This window comes from Phalacrocorax aristotelis, chromosome 3 (assembly GCF_949628215.1).
Source record: "Phalacrocorax aristotelis chromosome 3, bGulAri2.1, whole genome shotgun sequence".
Classification (NCBI taxonomy): Eukaryota; Metazoa; Chordata; class Aves; order Suliformes; family Phalacrocoracidae; genus Phalacrocorax; species Phalacrocorax aristotelis.
In genome coordinates, this window is record NC_134278.1 from 86,106,826 (window position 1) to 86,133,535 (window position 26,710).

Here is a 26,710-nt window from a genome sequence, read left to right on the forward strand (position 1 = left end):
TAAGGTAAAGGACAAATTCTAATTGTGAATATTAATTCAATTACCTCTAGAAACCCTACCATATGTCCTGAAGAATAAAAAAATTTTCTAGTAAGTTATATTTACACAAAAAGGGCACATTAGCTGGAATTGAAACACTGGAAGTAATCTGTAGAAGGAAGTGGTAATTAATTAATACACTGTATTTATTTTAAACTCTATGACAGCCTAAAAACTTAACATGTTTTTCAAGTGAACAGTTATTAATAATGAACTGAGACATTTAAATATATCAGCAGTTAATTGGTGTTACCTGAAGCGCATATTTAAGAAGGCTGGCACGTCATGCTGTGAGACTAAATGGTAACACAGCTACGATACACGGATTGTGCATGAGTCATTGAACCAGTTATTTCATCAGCTGTGCCCACCTGATAAGATAACATGGTGGTCATCTTTCTGTCACACTCCGTTTAATTACACAGGCTACAGGTCAGCTTATGCAGCTTTCTCCCCGCCCCAATTTAGCAACTCAAAGCAACCTTTCCCCCCTCTTTTGAGTTGCAAGTTTCTTCAGACAGACAGAAATTCGGGGGAAAAAAGGTAGTGTTTCAAAAATCAAGTTGTTACATACACCTGGAGAAGGGAAATAGCATCCAAATCCTACATTCTTCTGAGGCACAAACCTTTACTGCCTTTGAAATGCAGTAGGATAAAGTAAAGATGAGTCATTGCAACGGCAATTCTTATTGTTTACAGTGTTACTTGCCACTACCATCAATGTTTGTTGCTAACAATCTATCAGTGGGATTTACCCAAATATAAGACAAAGGGGGCTGGGCTTTCTTTTTTCCCCTCAGTATCTGTAACAGAAACAAGGGCATACGTCTTTCCTGTTGCATGAAGAAATAGACACTTCAGAAAATCAATGTCCCCTCTCTGCACCAAAAGTCCTTACTTTCTGAAAGCAGGCTTTTGAAGCACTTGTTTGAGTTCAGAAAAGATGCAAGACTTCCCTTTTTCAACACTCTATTCTTCCTCTGTTAGAATAAGCTTACTCTGAAAACTTCTTTTCAGGAATGTAAAGTGACATTGCTTTTCAGCAACCGAACTGTGTCACTATCTCACTCCTAAACAAGTCTTCAGCTCATTGCTAAATGGGAAGACATTCTGTGTGCTCCTGAAAGATAAAACATCCCAAACCTCAGCTCTAGCACTCATCAGCTTACTTGTTAGCCAGTCCCTTACAGGCCAACACAATACACCTTTGATCCCACCTGGCCCAGCTGCTTTTTCATTTCTGGATTTTAAAGCTTTTATATTAAAATTATAATTCTCTAGACTTCCATAAGTTTTAGCCTCCTCCTTTTTGTCATTTCCCTACAGCTGCAGTTAACAGACACTGCAGCTGAATCTCCAGCTCTACAAGAGGATTTGGTAACAGTGTTAAATAGAACCTGCCGGAAGCTTGGGAGGGATGGAGGAGGTGGGCAGGGGCGGGGAAGGTGTCTCTGTCATTATTTTAGTCTTTTAGAGACCAATAATCTTTTTCCTAATATCATAGCAACCTAAGCAATCTGGCATGGAGTTCACTTTATGTATAAATTTCAAACAAAATCAAATGGTAAGATTATGAAGTGGCTTAAATTAGTAAAAAATTCTCTTTCTTTTCGCCACATGGCAATTTTTTGACAGGGCAAAACCTTCATAGCTCTCCTGATCATTTCAGCTGCAGATTAGCAGAAACAGAATTAAAACTAATTAAACAGTAACTCCTTTATACACATACAGATTTTTTTCAATGCTATTGCCAGAATGAAACAAAAGATGCTGTATCAGAAATAACATTACCCTGGGTAATACCTTGGTTTAGGTGTGTGGCCTTTGTAATCTGAATTCCATTCACAGAACACTGTGCTCCATTCAGTGGTATTAGATTCACAGTACCATTGAGATTTTCAAAGATGCAATGCTCACTTTCCAAATCAAGACCATGAAGCACTAAATAAAAAGAAATAAAATAATTAGTCTCAAGATCTAGTAAGATTAGCATGCTGATGTTAATTATTTTATTAAAGACATACTGCACAACATATTTGAGAGTACCTTTTCTCTTTACTCTGGACAATGGGGTTTTTCCTTCCTTCATCATATTCTGCATGCCTTAAATATCAACACTATTTTGTATTGTTTTATTGTAATGGAAAGAGAAGTGTGTTGGGCTGCCTGGGTTTTTTTTGGTGTAATGTTCTTTCCTCCTATGTTTTAGCACCAGATTAGTAAATGCTTCTTCCCTTCTGATAGCAAATAGGAAAGTAAAATTTATGTATTTGGAGAGACAAGCAGGTTTTGACCCATTTCTGGGAAATAGTGAAAGCTTCTTGACCTTAAAGAAACCATGTTTAAATCTGAAAAGACAGGATATAATCTGTAATTGTAGACTAACAAGGATGGCTGAAATAAGGTTCTTATATTCAGGTCTTTTATTAGTCAGTTATGCTACTTTCTGTCTCTTCCTCAACTAATGTGTTATTATCTCTACCTGTATTGTTTAATATCACGAAGCAATGCACGTTCACTAGTTCTGTGAAATTTACATAGAAATTTTAATCCAGGCATCTTTTGACCCACACAGAAGTACCAAATGGAGTTATTTGACTCTCGATGTCTCACCTGAGAATTAAAGGATGCAGTTTATTTAATGAAACTGCCTTCAAGCAACATATGTGACAGAGCAGTCCAGGTCTGGCAGTTAGTTGCTTTGATAAGAAGTGAATTACAGCATCAGTACAAGAAACCTACCTACTTTTTACCAACTTCCAGAATTTTCTTCAACTCAAATCTAAAGTCGAAAGACTACTTTAGGTATAACAATGTAACAATACTGTCATTATACAAAGATTAAGAGAACAACTGTGCAGTAATTGTGACAGGTGCTGTATAAAAATGGATGGTATTTTTACAGGATGCTATTTCAAGAGAAGAAATAAATTAGTAGCAAGCATATGAATATGAATAAATTTTAGAGACCATAACCTATTCGAGAAGTCATGCTCTCCAAAGAAAATCCCACATAATTCAGTGCTCAAATTTTCTAAAAATTAAAATATGCAAGAACGTACAGACAACTAACTGAAAAAGAGAAAAAATTTATGAAGCTTTGTTCACATATCGGGATGTTAGAAGAAGGAAAAACAACTGAAGAAAGAATGTAAAAAAATGCCAAATTCCATACCAATATCCTGTTCTGTCACAGCATCTTCTCTGCCAACATATGTTTGGCCCTCCTAATAAAGAGAGAAACACACATCATTTTCAGTTGAAATCTCCCTTCCTCCCCCAAAGATGTAAGTTATCCTTCCACTTTCTCAGAGTAACCTGAACGAAATATATGTTTAAACATACATGAAAAAAATCAGGTAACATTTTTAGAATGCTTTCACAGTCATTATTATACAGTATTATTAGCAAATTCACATTTCAACTGTCCTGTGTGGAACCATCTTTACAGTTTTGAGGCAGTTAATCTAGATTTGGAGTTCAAGTCAAGCTTTACAATGAGATGAATGAAAAACCAATATACATGAGTAGGAATATTGAAATCCCATCTCTGGTTAACCAGTTGACCCTCAGCAGAAACCTAAACAGTAAATTAACATATTTTAATTTAATCAGTTGCAATCTCTTAAGACCTTTTCTGACTAGAGCAGAGAAATGTAATGATCACTACATTTAGATAGCAAATTAATACTACAGTGGGGGATGGGGGGAATCACAAAGTGTATAAAGGCAATGGAAACACAGGTGTGTTTTTACCTTCAAGTGGTATAAGATGATACCGGTACTGAGTAGATCATCATCAATACCAATGAGATGAGGCAGTTCAGAATCCAACACCACACCTATCCCTTCTTTCCTCAGAGCCAAGGTTTGTTCCTGCAAAAGGACAAAACTCTATTTATTAGGATGTGCAAGAAATACCACTCTTCCTTCTCTTTCTAAAACATGTGTAATTTAACTTATTCTCTAATATAAAAAAAAAAAGGTGGGGGGCATGGGTTTTTTATATTTTCAGTGTGACTGTTTTATTTCCATTGAGCATTCCAAGCTTGCTGTTCAGGAAACGTGTGAAGGTGTTATTTGACAGAAACCAGACAAACAGCTGAAATATGCCAGATAAGGAAGATCAATCAGGAGCATAACAAAGGAATGTTGTCTGTAAGTAAGCTACATACCACCTAGCATAACAGTAAGGAGTATTTAAAACTCCTCAGAATTCAATAGGGCTAAGGAATAGAAAACTGGAAAAAACCTCTTTGGCAATCCTTTAAACAAACTGAACAGCACAATAAAAACCCCAGACACCTGAAAACTCAGTAAGCCTAAGCAGTTAAAACATCATCAAATGAAAGAGAAACACTGACAACAGTAAATAAATGCAGGAAATATTTGCAGCAAATATTTTCAATTTTTCAAAATTCCTTTGGGCAACATTGAACAGCCACCTGTAGGATAAAGCAGGACTACAGGTGGGAGACTTCAACCTTGGATAAAATATCATGTGATGTAGTACTGATCAGACAGTCTATGCAATAAATAAGAAACTAATTATAGCTTTGGAGTAAGTTTTAGTATTTATAAAGTTTATTTTTCAATTTGGAATAAAATCCTATTGGCTTCTAGGCCTGGAAGACAATGGCAAAGACTGTTGATGTGTACACACACTGCCTTCCAAGGTTAATGTGTTTTTCTACGTAAAACAGCTAAGCCCTTACGAGCCAAGGAAGACAGACATGCCAGGAAGGAGAGGCAACACCAGCAAGTATCACTTCTATGTATTGTATGCACACTTCTCTCCCAGTGCTAGAAAACAGAGAAAACAAGTTTCCAACAGCAGCATGACTATTCCTTTTCCAAGTTATCAGTATGCCTTCTCCGGAGCCAACAAAGACACTACACTGTTTGTAAGAAAAAAACAGATAAGTTGTTATATGTATTTTCCCAAGTACAGCAACTTGACAAATCTGAAAGAAGAAAGCAGATGCAATATCTCATTTCCCTGCACAGTACAAAACATCATCAATATTGACACTGTTTAAAAAATTGTAAGTATGGATACACCTGGTCAAGATGAGAATGTGACACAACATACAAAAGACACTCCAAAACAAAACCAGGAAATCCAACGCTGGTCACGGATGGATTAAAAACTTCTCCAGCATTCAGGAAGACAGAAAAAGCTGTGATTCATGTTGCCCTGCAGCTCTCTGACATTCAAAACGCACCCAGCTATTCCTTGATAGTATAAAAATGTCAGCTCATGAAACAAAAACATACAGTTTAAAACATCGTTTGAGTGAGAAAGTAATTTCAGTCAAAAATACCTACCACATATTAAATATTTACTGAGTGGCATCTACTGCTATACATGATTTATAATGTTCCCACATGACGAGGTTGAAGACTTAAAACACTGAGGACTGGTAGACATTTATGCAACTACTGGCACCCTCGGCCCAATGGAACCGATAAAATATTAAGAGCTGAACATTTCTTCTCCAGCATAACAAAGCATTTGCCAACATCCCTAATTGAGGAAAAAATAGACATCCCAGGAGGCAAAGAAATTATCATTAGGTGAGAAAAATCTCACAAATAATTAAGAATAAAGAAAAAAAATGATTCTTCGTCTTCCAGTCTTTTAATATTTAACACATTTTTACCATATTCAGAAATGAAGTGTGTAATATTGTGATTTAAAATAGATGTGTTGCTTATTTATTCAGATCTAAAAATTAAAGAACACAAATTGAGTTTCTAAACCCTTAGTTTGTAAATTACTACCATTCACACAGAAAGCATCCTGTTAATGGAAACATTATAATAAGTCGTAGCTACTGTCCGCTGCATTAACTATAATTTATTTTTAACACTTGCTGTAAATTAGCTTTTATCTTCAGATACAGTTTACTAAAAATCCTGAATCTTAACCAGGTATCTGGAATAACTGTTAAACTTTAATCATTTGGCTTAAAATTTAATTTCAGATTCAAAACCTTCTGCAAGGAAACCTCCAAATGTCAAACTGTGCCCTTTGCCAGATACAAAAATCACAGAAACCTCATCAACATCTGATCTTTATTACTCCCACAGTGAGAGAAAGAAAAGGCCTGAAGGAAGTAGCCAAATTATCCCTCCATCGTTGATGACATAGGAAGGATGTTTCTAAAGGAGAGAAACCTCTTTTGAAATAAATTGAAGGTCTGTAAGCTATTATAAGGCAGAAAAATTATTAGGTCTGAGCCACGATATGATGCACTTTCCTTTGTGCAACACAGTTTTAAAAAGCAGTGAATCAAAAGTCAAATGACAAGAGCAGGAAAGGTCACTGTCCCAATTAAAAAACACTAATTCAGAAAACTTATGAAAACCTCAAGGTACAGTTTAAGAAAGCTGAATGTACTGCATCCATCTCAGCTTGAATTATCCTTGAACAGAAAAGTGTATACATACTCCCTCAGTATTTAAGATGCATTCATAAATTGTGGAAAATAAAACAAGCCAAGTATTATCCACAAAGGAGCACTCCAGTTAATAGAAATGACTGCTGTATGAGAAGAGGGGGCGGGGAAAAAGGAAAAATGTGGTGGGTGTTTTGTGGTTTGGTTTTGGGTTTTTTTGGGGGGAGGGGGGGGCGCGGGGGGGAGCATCTAGATCAAATGGGCTAATTCTAAGCATAGAAACTCAGAAAGATAATTCTGGACCAGTATATAAGAAAACACTTTGAGTCAAAGTTTAAAAGGGGGATTATACTGTATATTTAAATGATGGTTTCTTTGAATGCAACTCTGACTCAGCAGTCAAATATCCTGATATAGTAAATTCATTAACACTTCTGTGAGAGATGTAGGAGCTACTGTGAAATCTCATCCCTTCTGCACCAATGTATTAGATTTGCTTTATTAACTGATACAGAGGCACCTCCAAGCTCACAGCTAAGATATATTCTAGTAGTTTAGGAACAAAATCTTTGTGTAAAGTATTTATTTGAGCCGTAGAGTTAATCTTCATCATATACAACTGCCCATGATATAGAGCACCTCTAAGATACATAGGATTTCTTTAAATGTACACACAAAAATGGAATCACACAAGTTTGCTTTCTTAACAGCATTCTGAATTAAATTAAATAAGAAAATAACCCCAAAACACATTTCTAACATTCTTTGACCAATCTACCAGTAGAGTGGAACATATGCTGCTACTGGCCCAACACATATTAAAGAGTATACATAATTAGTACACTGCCATTTTAATGAACAGAACCTCTTGGAAGAGTTTAATTTGTTACATTTTCCAATGCAAAAACTCAATTCTTTTATTTAAATATTGAACAGTTAGCTGCTGGCACACAATCCTGAGAATACACTGTGCAGGCACTGTTAGTAAAACATAACATTATGCTGGATGAGGAAATTGTCCAGATGTCTATATTTAAATTATGCAAAAACACGTAATACCAAATTAAAGAAATTATGGGTAAAAATGTGCAACAGCAAAAGTCTTTGCATTAATATTTAACCAGCCTATACCAGAGCAGATTCTTACACTAACAGGTACTTTGGGTGCATTTGATTTCACTGAAAGTATGCTCTTATATCCTGAGTTCACAAAAACATCTGAAGATACTCAGTGGCCCAGCACTAACATTAAGCTTGCTGTAAAATATATAGATGTAAACAGCACAAGGGAAGTTCTTAATTCTTAATTGATTTTCCTCCAGTTATGTATGCAGTACACTTTGCATTCCCTTTAAATCACTGGAAAACAATATTTCATACCTACTGTAAAAAATATTCCATACTGATCAGAATTCAAAGGCCTCTGAAAATGTTGATTTCCAAACCCAGCAGATACATGGCATTATCCAGCAGATACAAGGCTATACAAACAGAGAGAGCAATAAATATGGATGATGCAGCCTCAGCTGGTAACTCCATAACCACAGTGGGTGAAAAACCCAGGACTTCACTCGCTGAAGTCAGAAATTTATATATTCCCCATCACAGAATGGCGAAAGATAGGCGATTTAAGATTATGGTTCCATCGCAGAGGTTTTGGACAAATCCAGGAAGTTGAGGGTAGTACTACTGAATTACAACAAAAAAGATAGGCCTATACAAGGCCAACACAGTTCACGTATGTGTGCTTTAAGAGGGCTACACAGCTTGTGTTTCCAGAGTTAACCCTTTCCAAAAAGAGAAAACTAGAAGACAAGGTATATCTGCAGACCATGATGAATGCGTACAAACCCCAAGCAGAAGATTTCCCAAACAAGCAGTGCTCACTTACTGTTTGTTATACAAAGGAGTAGGAAAGAAAATCACTCAGCAGGAGCTCAAAACCACAAGGCAATCCCTTGTTAAATTGAAGGACACCGTTGATATCAATAATTTACACAGATGCAAGAAATGAACTGCAGAAACAGTGAGAAAATTTAAAAAGGTACTTCTGGACAAAGACACAGTTCCATAATTTCAAGAACTGCAGACACTGAAAGCATGAGAAGTCATCTTGGGAAGGATTGCTATCCACCTGCCTGAGTTTATGTTCCAAAATCAGGAACTGTTGAATAAATCCTACTTCACTTACAGGGGTATTTAATCTTAGCCACTATATTTTTTCTTTAACAACAGCTTGAAGGACAAGAATGTTTGATTTAAAACCTGATTTCCTAGTGTCTTGATGTATACTATCAGTAAATATACCTTAGAAATTTGTGTTATCAATACAAATTCTGAGTCTCTTTCGACTCCTGCTGATTTTTTACTTCAAAAAATTGTTACAGAAATTAATTCTTTAGCTACTATGTCTAAAAATCAACATAAGAAGACACTTCTTCACATTAAGGGATTTTTTGAGACAATGAAGTGGTTTTATCCTGTCTTCTGAGGGAGTAAGAACTATCCTATTTTAAACTCAAGTTTGTAGTAAGAAAAAAAAAAATCTGTCACATATAATGATTCATTATGCAATGTTTTCTGCTTCTGGTGAATTACCTTTCAAGAGATCTGTGCAGCAACAGGGCAAACATGGAAGCAGCAATTCTGACCAGAGAGAAAGGCCTCCTTTCCTGGCCACCTCCCCAACTTTTCAAGTTGTGAAACCTTCCATAAGTGCTGACATTTTTGAGAAAACAGGAGGAAATATTCTTTGGTGGATTATTTTTTTTGTCTGCCTTTACCTAGCCCTTTCTTTTTCTTAGTTTCTACAAGGTCTAGCCCAACAACCCTAGACACTACATTTTCATTCAGATCATATCCCCTCTAATAAGAAGTAGCTTTCTGGTTCTTGACATAAAGAAAAGTACAGCAACGTTACCAGTGTTATATACATTCATAGCTTCATACTTTAATCACAATGTGCACTGTATGCCTTATTCAGAGAAAAAAAATCATGACATTTAATTTGCATTAAATAGTAAAAACCTGTGTAGATCCACTTGCAATCCTGACGACTGGAGAAACTACACTCCAATTTACCAGCACAAACAATTTTTCACTTAAACTTTATTAACCTGTAAATCCTTTCTGCATTTAGCTTCAGGTTGTCATCACATTATAAAGCCAAGCAAGAAATTACAGATCAGTGAGGTTTTTATAAAGTAAAACCCAGGAATAGTTTAGCTGAATAAATTACTAGAGCTTCCACCAAACAATTGAAGCACACAAGCTAAATTATTCTGCAGTTTTCCATATTATGTTGCTTTGACAGCGTAACTAAATTACCCAATAATCAGGAACTCAAATCAACAAAATATTATCTTATTCTTGTATGCATCACCCGTGCATTCCACAAAAGTCTAATTTATCTTTACAGTTACAAAATCTTCCAGATATGTCACTGGTATACATGATGCTTTTATTATTCCATTATTACCCTCCATAAATTTATGTGTTTATCTACGTTAACCAAATACTCTTGTGAAATATGAAAGCTTTCCCTGCAAATGAAAAAATACTGTTTATCATCATGTTTCCCCCCACCTTTTTCTTTTTAAACGGGAGATTTTTACCTACTTGGATAAGACAGACAATCCTCCCCATGCAATTCCCTTCTTATGTAAGCTTTAAAAATGTTGTTTGCAACTATGTTAAATTCCATATAGTGTTAGTAACAACTGTCCTTCATGAAAACGCCTCTCTAACTTCGGTGTTGAACTCCAACTTGCATACAATTCTGCATGACTTGTGTAATTGCTAAAGCCTCAAGTCTGATGCAAAACCCATGAAGCATTTCTCCTGCGTATTCTTGGGTGTTTGAGCAAATGCTTGCAAAGCACCAACCTGTCACTAAGTCAAAAGTCTACCTAAGAGCTCTGAGAAAAGCCAGTTATGCAACACGATCGCCACCCTTGTACAAAACGGCTGTAGACCATGGCCCACTCCCATCTCTACATTATTTCTCTTCCCTTCCAAATACAAGCTTCCTAACTGTTGTTTTCCACTCAAAGTTTATTCCTGTTATTTGGGTGAAGCAGTCCTAATGTTTTGGAGAGGTTTTTAATGGATTAAAAATAGCATGACTTAAGAGGAATACACTGCCTACAGTTCTGTTTCTATTTATAAAAATTATCTGAATAATTCTAGATCTAATTCTTCAGAAAGAAAAGTGTTACATAAACAGATGGACTACTATGAATTTTCACTGCGTTGCATGCTAATTATTATGCTCACGAAGAAGACATAGCCAACTATTAAAGTTGCATTCACAATATCAAGAGGCGAGCATACTAAAAATATAGTAAAGTTGTCAGTAAGCCCTACAAAACACAAGAAAGCATACTTGATTAGTTCTGTAATTTAAGCAAAATTTCAGGAATTGTATCTCTGTTTAAAACACTGGCAACGTTTCTCCTACCTGAGGGGAAAGAGCTGAAAGCTATCTCCTATTTTACCAAGTGCAGTTCCCAAATACCATTAAATTCTTATTAGTCCAGATGCTTTTGCACTGCGAACTATTTACCATCAATCACCCTTCAATTATTCTAATCCTTACAGTCATCCCATCCTCTGTGGGATGCTCTGCTAGACAAATTACATCTCCCAGCTTTAATATCAGCAAACTTTACCTGTTAACACAGCTAAAGAAAGTGTTAAAAATTATTCAAGCCCAAAACCAAGCTCCAACACCACCTCTCCCCCCCAAAAAAAACCCCTATGCTACCACCAACTTCTCCTTTCCCAGTTCCACCACTCCCATCACATCCTCTGTTTAACCACTTTTATTTAAACTCTAATCTCCATGCTACCTAAATAAGGAAAGAGTTTCCTATGTGTCCTAGGGTCAAATGCTTTACTGACATCCACAGAGATGAGAATCAGTCCTACAGCTGTTTCTAGCAGGGATCACTGACAGCATGCGCTGAGCAGACAAACCAGGACCAGCTAGTTCTAGAAACAATCATAGACTACAGGCAACATTATAATATTAAATAAATAGGAAATTACTATTTAAAAAAACAACAGGTTTACAGGGAAGAAGGTAGCTATGCTTGTTCCAATTTTTGAAAGACATATGGCGGAAATAAATACACCATTTTAAAGACATCTTGAAGAAAAGCATTCCTTAAAATTAAAGTCTCCTTGTTAGTCCAGCAAATATAAGCCATCCAGGAGGCAATTTTAGTCAAGGTTTTGAGTCCCTCCACAATTTACTTCAGCATAATAATTGTAAGTCAGAGTACCAGTTCTGAATGTAACATTTGCATTTAGCTTTAAATGTTTAGTTCCACTAAGTAGCATTTTAGCAGACTATTTTTCTTTCATTTCATTTTGAGAATGGAGTTTATAATGACTTTTCTGGTAATTGACGATGGTATAATCACCTTACTTTTTCCCCCAGACGTTTCTGGAGTGCTAGGTTTTACTAGTTCAATGGCAGCAAATACAAGCTGTTACTTACATGAAGTTTTTAATGCAAACTAAAGGACTATTAAAAAGTCAGAAATAGCAAAAAATATATTCCCTTTGATGTCAAGGCAAACATTTGAGGATGCTACAAAAAGGCAGGATAAAATGCCCTTTAAAAACTAGTAGTCTGATTTTGTGTACTCAAAGCATAAAATAATTGGGGCTTTAGGCTGGCACAAATGGCACTAGCAACTGGTTGTACATCATGAAGTGACTAGGAATGCTGAGACGACTCTTTGGTAAAACTGGTAGATTCACTTGGGGAAACCAAACTTTTCTTAGCGACTATACACATCTTCCCCTACTTCAAATTCCAGTGAAATAAAACCCTAAGAACAAACTCAAATTTTATCATTAACAGTATACAAGATATGTATATGTACATATAAATATAAATAAAAATGTACACATGTACATAGTATACTGTCAATTGACTTGAATTCTCTAAACTACAGCATTTACAGTACAACAACTGAAAGCCAGAAGAGACATAGGAAATGCCTGTGCCCTTTAATTTAATGAAACTACAGATTATTTCACAATTTTAACAATGAAATAAAAACAAAGTAGTCATTCAAATTTGCAATAGCCCAATATAGTAATTTAACTGCTTTAAAGAACAGCATTAGGGGACACCATATTCTTGAACTGTAATTGTAATAGAAGGACCTCAATTTTAGTTAGAAACAATTATGAATCACATGTATAGATGCCAAACAAGATAAAAGCATCCACAGGAGGAAGAAAAATTAAAAAGGTAGGTCAAACAAATAAAGATTATAAACACGCATAAGGTGAGGGGAAAGGACAAAATCACAAGCAGAATCCCTAAAATATACTCACAGGAAACATGTACTGTTTGTACCAAAGGGAAGTATCCTTCAAATATTAAATAAAAACAACCTACACTGTGAAATCTATAATCTGGCATCAGTCCTTAACACCAAGGCCAGAAGAAATATCACATCTAATGAAAGAAAAAAAAAACCAACCACAGTTCATATTTCATAGCCAGGATAGACATTCTAAATATTGGCTGAAGTGTAAAGTTCCCATCATATTTTTTATAAGTTCAGCTAAAACTGAATGGGGAAAAAACCAGAAGGGGGCAACTCTTGCAATCTGTATAATCTAGACTACAGTATATTATGGCATTCTTGGCAGACTGCAATTTTGCCAGATTTTAATATATCTTTAAATTTAAGGCCCATTTAGCCAATGAGAGTAGCTAAGAAAAGCTTTGACAGCTTCTAACAGAAAATAACACTTCCTTTAAAGAAAGAAAGCTACTGTAGAATTTGGGAGAAAATGCAAAGCAATCTACCCAAACCTGAAGAACTATTGACTGACCTTTGCACTTTGCTGATTGATTTGAACCCTAACTTGGATAGCTGTCACCTTCTATTGCCTTCTCAGAAAAACCTCCAGGGTGCTACTTTTTGCCAGCTAATACAAAATAATAAAAAAGAAAGTTATGCTCACCAAAGATGGTATGACATTTGGTTTATTTACATACTGTAAAAAATGAGGCAAGTTTTTCTTCTTCAGTGGCAAAGCTTTACGTTACTTTTATATCCCTACTGAGATCTGAAAACATTAGTGCACAAATGTTGCTTATAGTAGCAGCCTTGCCTCCCACCTGAATTCTCAGCTACTCCTGACAGGTACTACTGCACCTCAAAATTATAGATGTAGCAGAGGGAAATCATCCCACTGTGTAAATGAACTCAAAAGATTAATGTACTGATATGGAGTACAATGTAGCACTTTTCAATGAATCATAACAACTGGTAAGTAAATATCACTAACTACAACAGATGGAATGCAAATCTACTCTTTCAATCCTAAGCCTTTGAGGCAGCCAAGACACTAAGAATTTAATATTTTCAGAAGTTAAACAAGACCTCATAAGGGGTCTAATTTTAGCTATTTCAACAAAAAGCAGAAGACTAGTGTTTGAAATATTAATTTAAATGCTTCATTAATATAAACTGTCAGGAGTACGTAAAAAATGTCTTTTAAAAATGTTGCCAACCAGGACTATGTGACATTGAAGTCAGCTTGAATTTAACATGTGTAATATCCTTTCTTAATGAAAACCAGTTGACAGTTGGATTAAGACCAAAAAGATCACTAGTAGACAAAACCTTATGACCTCTCAATACTACTTGTTGAGTTCAAGACAAACTTTGATATCACTTTACCATGGCATTAAACATTTAAATATGTTATTTTAAAAATAGAGAAAACTTTCCTATTTCCTATCTGAAGCAGCTTATACTTGGACAAAACTACAGAGATTTAAACATAAAACCAAATATAACCAAATTATCCCCAAGGCATATTTCAATTAAGTGTCTTAATGAGTGTCTTAAATTCAGCTAATCAATTTAGGTCTTAAGAGACTGGTGACTTTAAAGGGAAAAGGCCAAAAGAAAATTCCTCAAGAAGAAACCCTCTCAGGATTTCCCGAGGTTAGGGATACAGTAAGATAAAATTTTGCTAGGTTAAAGGAGTCTTTAACCTTAAAAATTGTCCTATGCCTTTCTGCTGTGCTCCCTATATATGACCCTAACTCTGAAACAAATCAACGTCCATCAGACCACAGCCTCCTTCCCCCCATGTCTCAGAACTCCATTCTGGACTTTGCAGCCATCTCTCCATTGACTGAAACCAAAGAAAGAAATAATGAGAGACCACAATGTGATCACGTAATTAAAGACTGAATAGAGGTAAATGGCAGAGCGATTACTGTAATTCAGCTGGGCATTTTAAAACATCTACATTTCCACTGTCCAAAAGTGTGACTTTATATCTGCCACATTATCAGTTGCATTTCTCAACGGAAAAAGCCTTCCTTGCAAACATTAAGTAAGTTGGTAGTTGTAAGCAAAAAGCCAAATGGATCTGTGCTTTCCTATAGGGGCCAATTAACAACTCAAATGAACACCAGAAAACTGAAACAATATGCTCGCCTTTAACACAGATAGTTCTTGGTAATGTATAAGATCCATTGTTTTCCCCAAAATTCAGAGTGTCCCTGCAGTATGTAATCAGTAAATAAATGAATATTGCAGAGCAACTGCCATATCAATGTTCAAGCTCTGATTTTCTCAAGAGTTCCCATTAAAAAGCTGTAACCACAGAAGCTGTAGAAGCGCATATGACAGGTGGATCCCGCTGGAAAAGAAAACCAGCTAAGGACATGTTCCTTCATGCAAAACATAATCCACAATTAGGTATCATGACTTTTTTTAAAAGCTTCTGGACAACTTATCTTGCTCCTTAGAACAATCAAGCTTCCCATTATGATTAGGGTATGGGATTTGGAAACAATTCCCTCGACCAAAAATTCTTCAAAACAAACATCCCCACATTCAACTGAAAAGAACCAAGGGAGACCAGTCATTGCTTTTTTCCCCAAGGTTCAAAATATGGTATTTTCTTGAGCCATATTAGCTCCCTTCTTGGCTTACCACCACCTTGTCAAACCCTTGTGCTGACCATGCCACTATCAAAACGAAATCTGAGATATGATACAGTAGCCTGAACTCAGGAAAGGAAGTGAAAGAGTATTTTAATAAGGTTTTAAGAGGAGGTAGTAAGACCATTTCACACCTTACAGCATCAGACTGCTTCTTCACATAATTAAGGACTGAGCACCTTTGGACTGCTACAAAATATGAGAAGTTAAAATACTGTTCTTTTTGAAGTGTTTTGACATGTAACTTGTCTCCACATTTGTCTCCTTATGCTGTGTGAACACAGCCACAAAATAAGAACTCAAGGGGAAATGAAACACAGTTGGAAACTCCCAGCCTTTGACAATCAAAGAATTAGAGAAGTGCTCATGCAGGAAGATACTTAACAGAAATTTGCCATACAGAAAATATTCAGCAGTAATTTGTCCAGATGCTGCAAACCAGACTTTTTAAGTTAAATGTAAATATTTAACATAAACTACAAAAGTTGACATTTTGAAGACAGGCAAGTCTTTAACTGGTCTGTTGCAGACTAGTTGGTCTTAATTACTTGTTCTGGATTTACCTGTTTTTAAGGTATTCATGCAGCCAAACCTGACTGAAAACAAATAGGAATTAGGCACGTAAAACACTTTCTAGTGCTAACTGATGTTTCAGTACCTAAAACAGGGATAACCTGAAACGCTAGCACATTGCCCTCCAACATACAAAACTTAACCTGCACTCTCTTTAATAAGACTCTATTGGATGAGTCAATCACTGCTGACAATATTCTTGATTTCCTTCTGGGAAGACTGGAGTGGAAAAAGAAGGATATTTATTTATATTTGATTGTCAGGGCTGAGTATTCTCCATACTGTATGTCTCAATAAGGTCCTCATATTCAGAGGGGAAAAATATATAAGTGTACCAGGAAAAAAATATTCTGCATAATAAAGCAATACTGCTATGGACCAACTGGAAAAACCTAAAACAGTGTCAGAAAAAAGGATCTGGAAACACCACAGATATGTTCACAGAGCTTTCCTTGTTTGCACTAATGGGTTAAACTATCCAGACTATACACTGAAGAGACAGAACAGACCCACTCCTTACTTTTGAACACTGCATGGCCTTCTGGAAGACAGGCAGACGTTTCATCATGGTAATTCTGCCAACATTAGAAAATACTGGAAACATATGCCAGGAAACTTTAGAAATGCCAGCATTAGGAAAGGTATTGATACAAGGGTTTAGAATTTAAAAATATTTCTCAAAGCATAATATTACTCAAAGACCTAAAAGAACAACAACTAACTTCTACTGCAAAGCATGAGAAAACATTTACTGTATGGCTGAGAGGTAGAAGATGAATACGAAAAATTTCAAAAGATTTTACAACCTGGTTTGGGCTTATTAGTAATAACTCCTTAAAAGACAAAGGGGGAAGCAAAGCTGAGTATTTTGCTTGTTATGCATTGGATGGGAATCAGTTACATTGACACCCTTGTTGCTCTGCAGGCTGACTCCCTTACACCATACTTATCACAAAGAGATCAGCTAAGACAAAACACTGAGCAGCAACTGATTGTGTCTAATTGTGATTGACAATTCCAGAGTGTAAAAAAAATAATCTGTTCCAAGAAAACAACTTTGAAATATTTGAGATTCCCATTAAAGTGACATCCTACACATTGACTAGGAAAAGCTGTTTTGTTCTGTATTGTATCAGTGAAGCTGCTCCTCTCCTTAGTGGGTGGCTGTTACTCTTTTTTGTATTCTATAAAGCTCCATATACAATACCAAATTTCTGTCCTATGTTTTACTATATTCAGCTTGACACCACAGGTGTAGTTTCTGGAATAACAAAATAAATTCTGAATCACCTGCCACAAAAGTAGTAAGTGCTATTTGGGAGGCACGGGGAAGAGAGGAAGAAATACAGAACACGCCATCAGTGAGGAGGCATATGCTTTATAAGCCGTGGACATGCCAAAGCTATGTTTTGTACTAACCTAGGACTTCAATTAAATGCTTTTGAAAATTAAAAATATGTTCTTCCTTTATAAGCAATAAATTATTTATATAATAATCAATTATGAAAGGTGATATTGATTCCCTCAAGCATTCATATGTTAGATAAGGCACAAAACCCTACTTCTTCTCATTCCAGTCAATGGGACAAAGAACACCATCCTGCTGGCTGCCAGAGTCAGTTTCAGTACAATTAAAACAAAAAGTTTAGTACAATTAAGAGACTTTAATCTTGAGAGGAAGAAGCTTCTACTATCCAAAGCCTCAAAGAAAACCACAACTGAGAAGAAACTTCCTAATCAGCTATTTCTGTCTCCTAGAGCAGTAGACCGCACCACCCTCATCAATCAAGAAAAGCCATTAAACAGTCTGCAACAACCAAGATCAGAAAACTGTAGTTTTGTTGTGAACAGCTTACTGTGAAAGCACAGATGCTTCAGCAGCAGCCCACACAGGCATCAATAGCTCTGAAATCAATGTCAGTTAAAAAGGCAGATACAGAATGCAGAACTGCTTAAGTGAGCAATGGCTAAGACAGTGAAGCTGAAATGATGGGAAATTAATGATGCTATTCCTTTAAAAAATAAGGGAATTACAAGAGCAGTTCTCACCCTCATACAATCAGCTTACCTTTTCTGTTTTTCATTGTTTCTTTCCCCCCCCTCAAAATCAATTGCCATGCACCCACTGCTGACATGCAGCTGTCTATTAATACAAAGAAACTCTATTATTGTAGGTGCACCCCAAAGCACTTAATGGGCTGCAAGGATTTCCATTAGAAGCCTTGGCAGACTCAAAGTAACTTTTCAGGAAATTTGGCTTTCATTCCTGCAATTACAAGAACAAACTTAAGAAGTTGCAGTGCATGCTCCTTGACACTTTAGACCTTGTACAGACAGAACTACTACTGACATCCAAGAAAAAATTCTGAATAGAATTGCAGGATTTGACTAATTGTACTTTGAGTTGCCTGTTTGGCTGCTCAAGCTTCCTGGACACCAGCTGTAAAATCCTGTTTTCCAGCAGCTTATAAACTTAAACCATCAAAGCTGCCATTTTCTGTGCTGAAGCATCTGCTGCAGGCTGGTTTCTGGACTCAACAGCTTGGGTTTAAGGGAAAACTATTCTTCTCTTTCAAAAAATGAGGCACATGGAGCATTTTGGTATTCCTCAAGTGGGGCAGGCTTCACCCCTTCACAGCTTCCTATGTGTGACAACACTAAGCATACAATAGTCTCAACGGAAAAATAAGTACATATTTCAGCACTGACATTTGGGGCAGAGAACAAGGCTTTCCTTGTCATTAGTGATCCTTCCTAACAGGAGGTACTATACCTTCCAGCTAAGAGGCAGCAACTCTGCCCTCTGTATTCTGCATGCTGGTATCTAAAAAGGGAAAAGAGTCTAGCTAGAGGAGAAAGAAATAGGTTATCTTAATTCATCTCTTCTCCCATATGCATTACAATACAGTCTTTAATTACAAGATCATGTATTTTCTGCAGGACCTGTGAATAATTCATTCCATAGACAGTACTCTGGGAATGAATCAAGAGAACGCAGTGAACTAGACTCTTATCTACAGGACTCCTACCTCATTTGTTGCTAACATTGGATGATGAATGAGTCATGGAATAGTAGAGGGAAAAAACTAGTTTGATAGCTAATACATTTATTAATTTTAAAAGCTATCTCAGGTTTTGTGTGTTTCTTGGGGGATGGGAGAATTAAAAAGTGTTTCACTTTTCTAGGTAAATAATAAAGCAGAATTCCAGATATTAACCTCTACTTCTGTAGAGATGAATACAAAGTAATAGATTACGCTAAATCTATTAGTCCCTCCCTCAGGGCCAAAATGTAACCCTCACTATTGAAAGAAACTGAAAAAAAGGAGTAGAACTATGCATGCCGGTAACCAACAACAACCAAGGAGAAAAAAGACTTCAGGACTAGCAACTCAACAGCAAAATCTTCTGAAGATAAAGATGCACAGACTTGGTTGCCGTCATGTTCTTGTCCCCCACTGCCCAGCTACTAAGGTACAGAGTGAATGAACCTGACGAGACATGTGGCAGTCAAACTGGAACTGCCCCTTCCTTTTTTGAGGAATACAGCCTGATTGATCACAACAGCAGCAGATTTGTGCTGCCATCTGTGTTTGAGACATCCCTTTAAAGTTCATTAACAATATTATCTCTTTAGTGGGGAAGAACAAAGAACAAGCACATCACTCCAACAGCACTTCTACCACAGTATGGTTGTATGAACCAAGGCTATGCTCAGTTGCCAGTTAAGACATTAAGCCAGGTGCACAACAGTACCATGCTGTAATAAACTCCTAAATATACTGCTAAAAACATCAGCAAAATAAAATGGTTCTAGTATTTAATATCCAATACACATTGCCATCAGAAACAGTTCCTTTGTGAGGGACTCAAGATAAATTTATGGGTTTTGTCTAAAATGATGTTGGAATGCTTCTTTACCCTCCCCCAACTAAGTCCACAAGGAATTTACAGTCTGTCTTTCCTCTTTCTCCCTGCTCCTCTGCTGATTCTTTAGAAGAAACAGCTTTCAGGGTATATTTCTTCTTTCTTCTACAGGCTAAATCAGGAGCTTCCACTGCTTTCAATTTAGCTCCCCTTCCTGCCACAAGAAAATTAATAGAAAAGCAGACCAAATGTCCAGGAGGAATTGTTGAACAAGTAGTATCTGAGCTGTAGAAAACATTTCAAAAGCAACTCGCTCTGTCTGACTCCCTCTCATTTGAAAACCACCTACAAGCCTTAGGGATGCATTAAAGCTAAGCATCCAGATAATCTACAAATGCAGGGCCCCAGTTGTAAGGGGGACAGCAGAGAAATACTTGGGAGTATAGTTATTCCTAGAAACCAGAGTGCCTCTTTTGGAATGCACAGTCTGGATCAGCCTAACTATTCAACCCTGCCTTAATCCATGGCTGGTGGGCTCAGAAACAGCAACCCCTGACCATGCTTCTCTGATGGACCAGGTGGTTTCAAGTGGGAAAAATGGTTTAAAACTGAAATAAAAAATAATCAGTAGCATCAGGCAACCTTCTAGCACAAACTGAAAGTTAAAAGTGGTCAGACCACCACAGAGTCATCACAAGCAGCTAAAGAGGCTGCAAGAGAGAAAGGTGGTTTCTTAATAAGATGAACACAGGTAGCAGAGACAGACTTTAAACAGACAACTATTTCTTTTGAAATCTGCTTTTGACTGCTGCACTTAGCATTCCCCAGGTGGCTGGGACCTTTTCAATAGTGTTTCTATTAGGAAAAAGGTTACAGTAGATCAGTAGCACCAGTTCCCAATTTAGTATTTTTTCTTCCTCTGACAACAGCAAGCCAATGCTGAGAGTGGACAAAGCACTGGAAAAAAACCCACTGGTGAGTGAAGAGCAATGACAGCTGCCCTCCTGAAGAAAAAGTAATGTGTATCTCAGGACAACCATATAACCCCTCAAAAAGTTTCTGTTTGTTTGCTTTTATAGAAAAGTCTCTCTACTCTATTTTCTTTCTTCTCAGTCTGCATTGACATAGGCATACTTACCAGAATGAAACAAGGAGGATAATCAGTTAAAGTAATAATCAACATTTAATAATGGCATCTGTTCAGTAATATAGTATGAAAAAAACAATGTCTACTTAAGGTAAAACAAATCATGTTTGGATGATCTCTATCCAAACTCAAATTCCAAAGCAGAAATCTATGTGCTGGCCAATAGCATAAAGACCCTGAGATGTAAATACATTGTTCCCCTGCCATTCCTCCTTTTTTTTAATAAGTTTTCAAGAAAATCATTCTCATGTCCCAGCTTCTGAACAACAAGTCCATCTTGGACTTCGAGGAGTGAAGCTATGTGATGTTTAGTAATGACTATTTATCCCAACTCTAAATCTCATGACCAGAATAGATTATTTTATAGACTACAACCACTGCCAATAACTGCTACACTTGGGAAATAAATAACTAAATAAATAATGCACAAGCCCAGGTATAAGAAAACAAACCCTAATAAAACCAAGAGCTAAACTCATCATCACTCAGGAGACAGGAGTTGTGGGTAAATACTGTACAAGGATTGAGAACAGTCAACATTCCCTTGTTGCCAGACCACTTTCTCAAAAAAGTACGGAAAAGCCCCAAAGTTATTAAATTTTAATTAAATTTTAATGTATTCAATTATAAATCTACAGAATTGATTAATGAAGAGAAAAATGTTAAAAGAAACGGTTATAAATAGAAGCTGCATATCATTGCCACTGGCTTTTCAACTTCAAGAGCCATTAAAAGAGAAAGCAAATAGCAGAAGTGGCCTGGTGAAAGATCTGTATGTCCAAAAGCCTGTTTGCTTCCTCAGTGATACTACCTGGTCAAACTAAAGATACTACCTCTCCCAGAAACTGTTCTTTTATATCCCTAAAGTATCAGAGTTATAGCAAAGTCAAGAAAATAAATATGTTTTAAAGGCTGTAGTTAAAGTAATGTGTCAAACATTCTAGATATACAGTAATTTGAAAAATAGAGTTGAAAGATATACCAATAAATAACTGCAAGAGTTTTTAATGTACAAAATCACTTTACAGTGCATCCCACCTGTGAATTGTTATTCAGAAACACTTCTGTCAAAACAGTTACTGAGGTTCTTCGGGACTTGTTCCTAAACCAATGTTTTGGCATTCTCATAATCTTATTTCAGTAGATCTGAACAGCAATGAAAGTCTAGATATTGCAAATCATTTTGACTTAAAATATCTGATTTAAATCTGAATTAAGCATGCAGAAAAACCTGGTTTTTGTGTCTGCAGTGACATCTAGTGCTAGAAACAAAAAACCCACACTTAAACAGGCTTCTAGAGCAAGAGAAGCTGTTATCACTTATTGTGCGATTTCTGAGATAGACAAGAATACTTCACATGAGCACTTTTAAAACTTACTTAATATCTTGTCTTCTGCCACAACATTCACAAGCCAGCTGAAGGGAATCCTATTAAGCATAATATGCTAATAAGAGACTATTCAATTCAAATATGCATTTTTCCTTTCCATACAAACTCAGTTTGATAAATGTACACATTACACAATTGTTGCAGGGCAAGCAATTGTTGAGAGAGCAAACAACCCTAGGAACAGAGATGTTATTCTATTTATTCTATCAACTTTTCTAAAAGAAAACAAATCCATCAGTAACATCTGACTTAATTTATTTCTGCCAGCTCCATGGATATGCTATCCTGTTTTAATTTTGCAGTGATTTTAAACCTTTTCCTTAAAAATTCAAGCAGAAGACACAGCTTGTTAGAAAGGGAACAAAAACTGGAAGCATGTAATTAGTGTCTAATACAGGTGACAAATAGAAGTTATCACATAATTTGTTCAAAGTACAGATTTAAGACTCTCGTTAAAAGTACAGTTATGCTTCAAACACAGCCAGTAGACACACTAACCAAAATGCAACACCAACATGTCTAACCAGTAACAATTTTACACATTATTCACTTTCTAAATGTGAAAAATCCTTAAAGTGTTAGTCCTGCCGAACATACAAACACACACATATGCCAAAGCTGAAAATGAACAGTTTAAATACAGTATCATGCATATGTCATTTTGTATATAAATGGACCATTCCTATAACTGTTTTTCATTCAACCTCTAAATACAACCATTTTAGGACCTGTGTTCCCAAGGAACGTGTCCAGAAGTTTCAAAAGATCACAGATACTTTTTAAAGGCAGGATTAAAGCCTACATTGCTGTCTTTTGTAAAAACTTCTAATGTGCAGCTTTCCAGAAACCCAGCTTACCCAATGGTAACATGATTGAAGCGATACAAGTATCAAGCTCTGGTTTTTTGTTCATCACAATTTTTTTTATATAAAATGTATATACATCTAACTAAAAAGAACAGCTATTCATTAGTCATCTAGGGCAGCTACATTATGCATTAGGTTCCTAATGTTCTAGTAATCTTACCGTGGAATAGGCACAAAACCCACAAGATTTCATTGTTTGCTGAAGGCATTGAATGAGGAAGTGTCACAACTACAGGTTCTGGACAAGAAGCACATACCATGACTAACAAACTATCATCATTACTAATGATGCAATAAATACTTTTAAAAGAACTTCTACAGTTCTTCAGCAACCCAAGGGCTTGCACAACTTCTCTACAGCCATCAAAAAGGGGATTTAGTAGACACAAGAATTTTATGTCAAAGGAGCAGGTGTTATCTGAGAGCACTTTTCACAGCAGGACTGAGCATATTAAAACAAAGACATGTAAGAATGAAGAAAACAAGTGCTCTTCGAAGGATAAAACAAGCAAGGAAAGGAAAAGGAGCCAAGCCAGTTAAGGTTTTTTCGTTACTTCCCATTAACAAGAAAATGGTGATGTATGGGGAGCCTTAGATGCAGAAGACCTGAGATAAAGGCGTCTAAATACCATTCAGCAACTATGGTTTCAAAATTATCTGGAAATGCAAATAAATGTAGACTAATGCAGCATTTATATAGAACAAAACAAACTGCTATTGACAGGGTTCACTATGGTATACAAGCCAGCAAGGAAAGGGAATTATTAAAATAAAAATCCTAGCTTCTGCCACCCTAATCAGCACCTCATAAATAGCAACATAATTAATTAGCATTTTGGTGCTCTAGTGTCTTTGCTGGGTATAGACAAGTTCTGTTTAGATTAGTATGTCTACCAAAATAGCTGTCTGGTATTAGTCTGTATTTATTAATCATGGCAAACTAAGAGTATTTCATCACCCCTAAAAAGAGGCATGATATTAAAAAAAAAAAAGAACTGGTACATGTTAAGTTAATGCTTGAAGATAGACATACTAGCAACAGTTTTCCTCCCCAGATAGGAACAATCCTTGTTAAGCCATAAAAATGTATTATTAACCAGCACTCAACTGAAGGGCAGCAAAAAGAAAAAGATAAAGTCAACAGGATTCAATAACATATTTACACAACATGTGGTAAAGTAGTGCAGCAGAATTAGTATTATTGATGAAGGTGAGGCTGTGTCACTAAATCCAACAGGACAAAGCCAGTTGAAGCAGCTAGTAGTTAAAACTATTGATCATGAGAATTAGACACACACAGAAAGGACCCTGTCCTTTAATAGACTCTCTGAAGACAGATATCTCTGCACCCTTTGATATCAGTTGAGCTCTGCCACACAAAGCTAATGATTAGAATCAAAAAGGATAAAAAAAAGTGAAAGGTAACTCAAAAAAAAACCCAAGAGCATTCAAATACCTTAATACTAGGTACAACAACATACATCAAAAGAGGCAAAAGCTAAAAGTCAAACCAATTTCTACACAAACAGTAAAAGGGGAGACAAAATTTAAAAGAAATTTCAGAAGAAAAAACAGCAGAGAAATATATAAAGGAGTACACATTTTAAAAAGATTAATATAAAAGCTGCGAAAGGTTAGAGAAAGAAATTGGAACAGGCACAAAAGATGACAAAAATAAGATGCCAGTAGAAGAAAGATCTCTGAGAGAATGACAATGCATGCAGTCAAATATAGCAGCCACATCAAAAGAACTTTTGTACCAATTAAAGCCTCAAAGAAAGAGAAAAATCGAAAGTTGGATAGGTTACCCTAACAACGTCTTAGAGATCACCCAAAGAAATTACAGACCCCAGGATTGATCTTTAACAGAACAATACAAAACAGACTAAACTAAGGAAGAGAGGAAACAGTTTTTCTTCCCTTCTCCTCCTCCTCTTTTTGGGGATGTGTACAAAAGAACATTAACAGAAGGGGAAAAAAATCCATAGAAAGATTCAATGAGAGCGAGATGAAAGCAAAGTCCTAAAGTTAAGTAAGCATTGAGGTTGCAAGACACACGAAGATAGAGAAGCAACGTAAATCAATGCTGTTTTGTAAAGTGCGATTCTTTTGACAGCTGGTGACATTTGAGGAAGTAATCCAAAGCCTATTGGCTTCAAATCAAACACTATCACTTTGGTTTTCAATGCAGTATTTTACCCAATGTTGAAGCATTATTCCATATATTTAAGTTCATTAAGCATTAAAATATCCTCCCTTTGATTAAAAAGGACAAGGGACAGACTGTAATACTAGGTTAGTAAGGTTAGAGTGTCATGCTGTATTATACTGAGAAGGTCAAGGATGAAAACAGTCATCATCATTGGAAACAACACTTGTCACTTCAGACGGATTAACAATGCCAAGAAGCTGCTGTGCTATGCAGTAATGATACTTCATATGGAGTCAGCACAAATTTTAAACCCTGATATATGCAGTGTCCTAATATTTGCATATGGAAAATAGGAGGATTTGGGCCTTAGGTGTGAGTTGACAGTAATTCAGACTCCACAGGAACCCAGTCACTCTGCAAAACAGCTTCTTCCAAATGCATGAAAGAAAGCAAGAGTACTATCAATGCCAGCATCACTAGTTCAAGACATGTCCAATCTGATAACAGCATATGAAGAATTATACAAGATGTTCACAGCTGATAACAGCACCCAGCCATACAGACTTCTGCACCAAATCCAGAACTGACAACATTCATAGGTAGTTCAAAATATTCAGTCTACAGATGCACACCGTGATGGAAAACCGTAACTTTGCGTGAACTAGAGACAAACGTCAAAGAGGATAAAAGCTACAAGCAGAAATAAGGAACAATACTGGGATGCACATGTCAGCTGCACACATGGCACTGTGCCGACTGAAATAATTAAATTTTAAGCTGTTGAATACTTTTCATCAATAACTTGCCTTCACATGGTATTCTCTCTTCCTCAGTATCTTCTAGCTGGATAGGATTCTCCATTCTCTATGAATTTTTTCAAGATAGCATTTAGATATTGCTGGTGTAATTTAAAACAAGGTTCAAAATAAGTGGTAAGGGTGAACAAGTTTGAGGAACATCTTCCCTGCAAAGCAGTACACATCTCTTCTTTGTCAGGCCTGATGAAAGCACTGTATTCAGTAAAAGCTAGGTAACTTTTTCCAGCAAAATTTGTTGATCTAGCAGAAGACACCAGCATGCCCTATGAATCTGGCTTCCTGTATTTTACAAGGCTTATGCAAAATCCTTTCAATTATTTCAGATTTAAACATTAACAGATTTTCCCTTTGGCATGTGAGAACAATTCAAAACCACATGAACACTGATATTTAGAACTCAGTATGAAAAAACATAACTACATATAATAGAGTAGGAAATCCCGTTCAGCAACTAGCCAAGT

The 26,710-nt window shown here is 36.3% G+C and overlaps 1 protein-coding gene across 9 annotated transcripts in view; it reads right to left on the bottom strand.

Moving 5' to 3' along the window:
• The window catches only part of KIF16B (kinesin family member 16B), a 146,781-nt gene that overhangs the window by 81,141 nt on the left and 38,930 nt on the right, over nt 1–26,710 (bottom strand). For 8 of the 9 annotated variants that reach the window (XM_075088265.1, XM_075088263.1, XM_075088264.1 and 5 more), the window contains exons 13-15: nt 3,796–3,915; nt 3,215–3,266; nt 1,843–1,980 (exon numbers count right to left, since the gene is read on the bottom strand). In XM_075088265.1, the coding sequence (XP_074944366.1) occupies nt 1,843–1,980; nt 3,215–3,266; nt 3,796–3,915 (310 nt within the window). The remainder of the gene's footprint in view (nt 1–1,842; nt 1,981–3,214; nt 3,267–3,795; nt 3,916–26,710) is intronic. The other variant, XM_075088266.1, reaches the window with a different exon arrangement.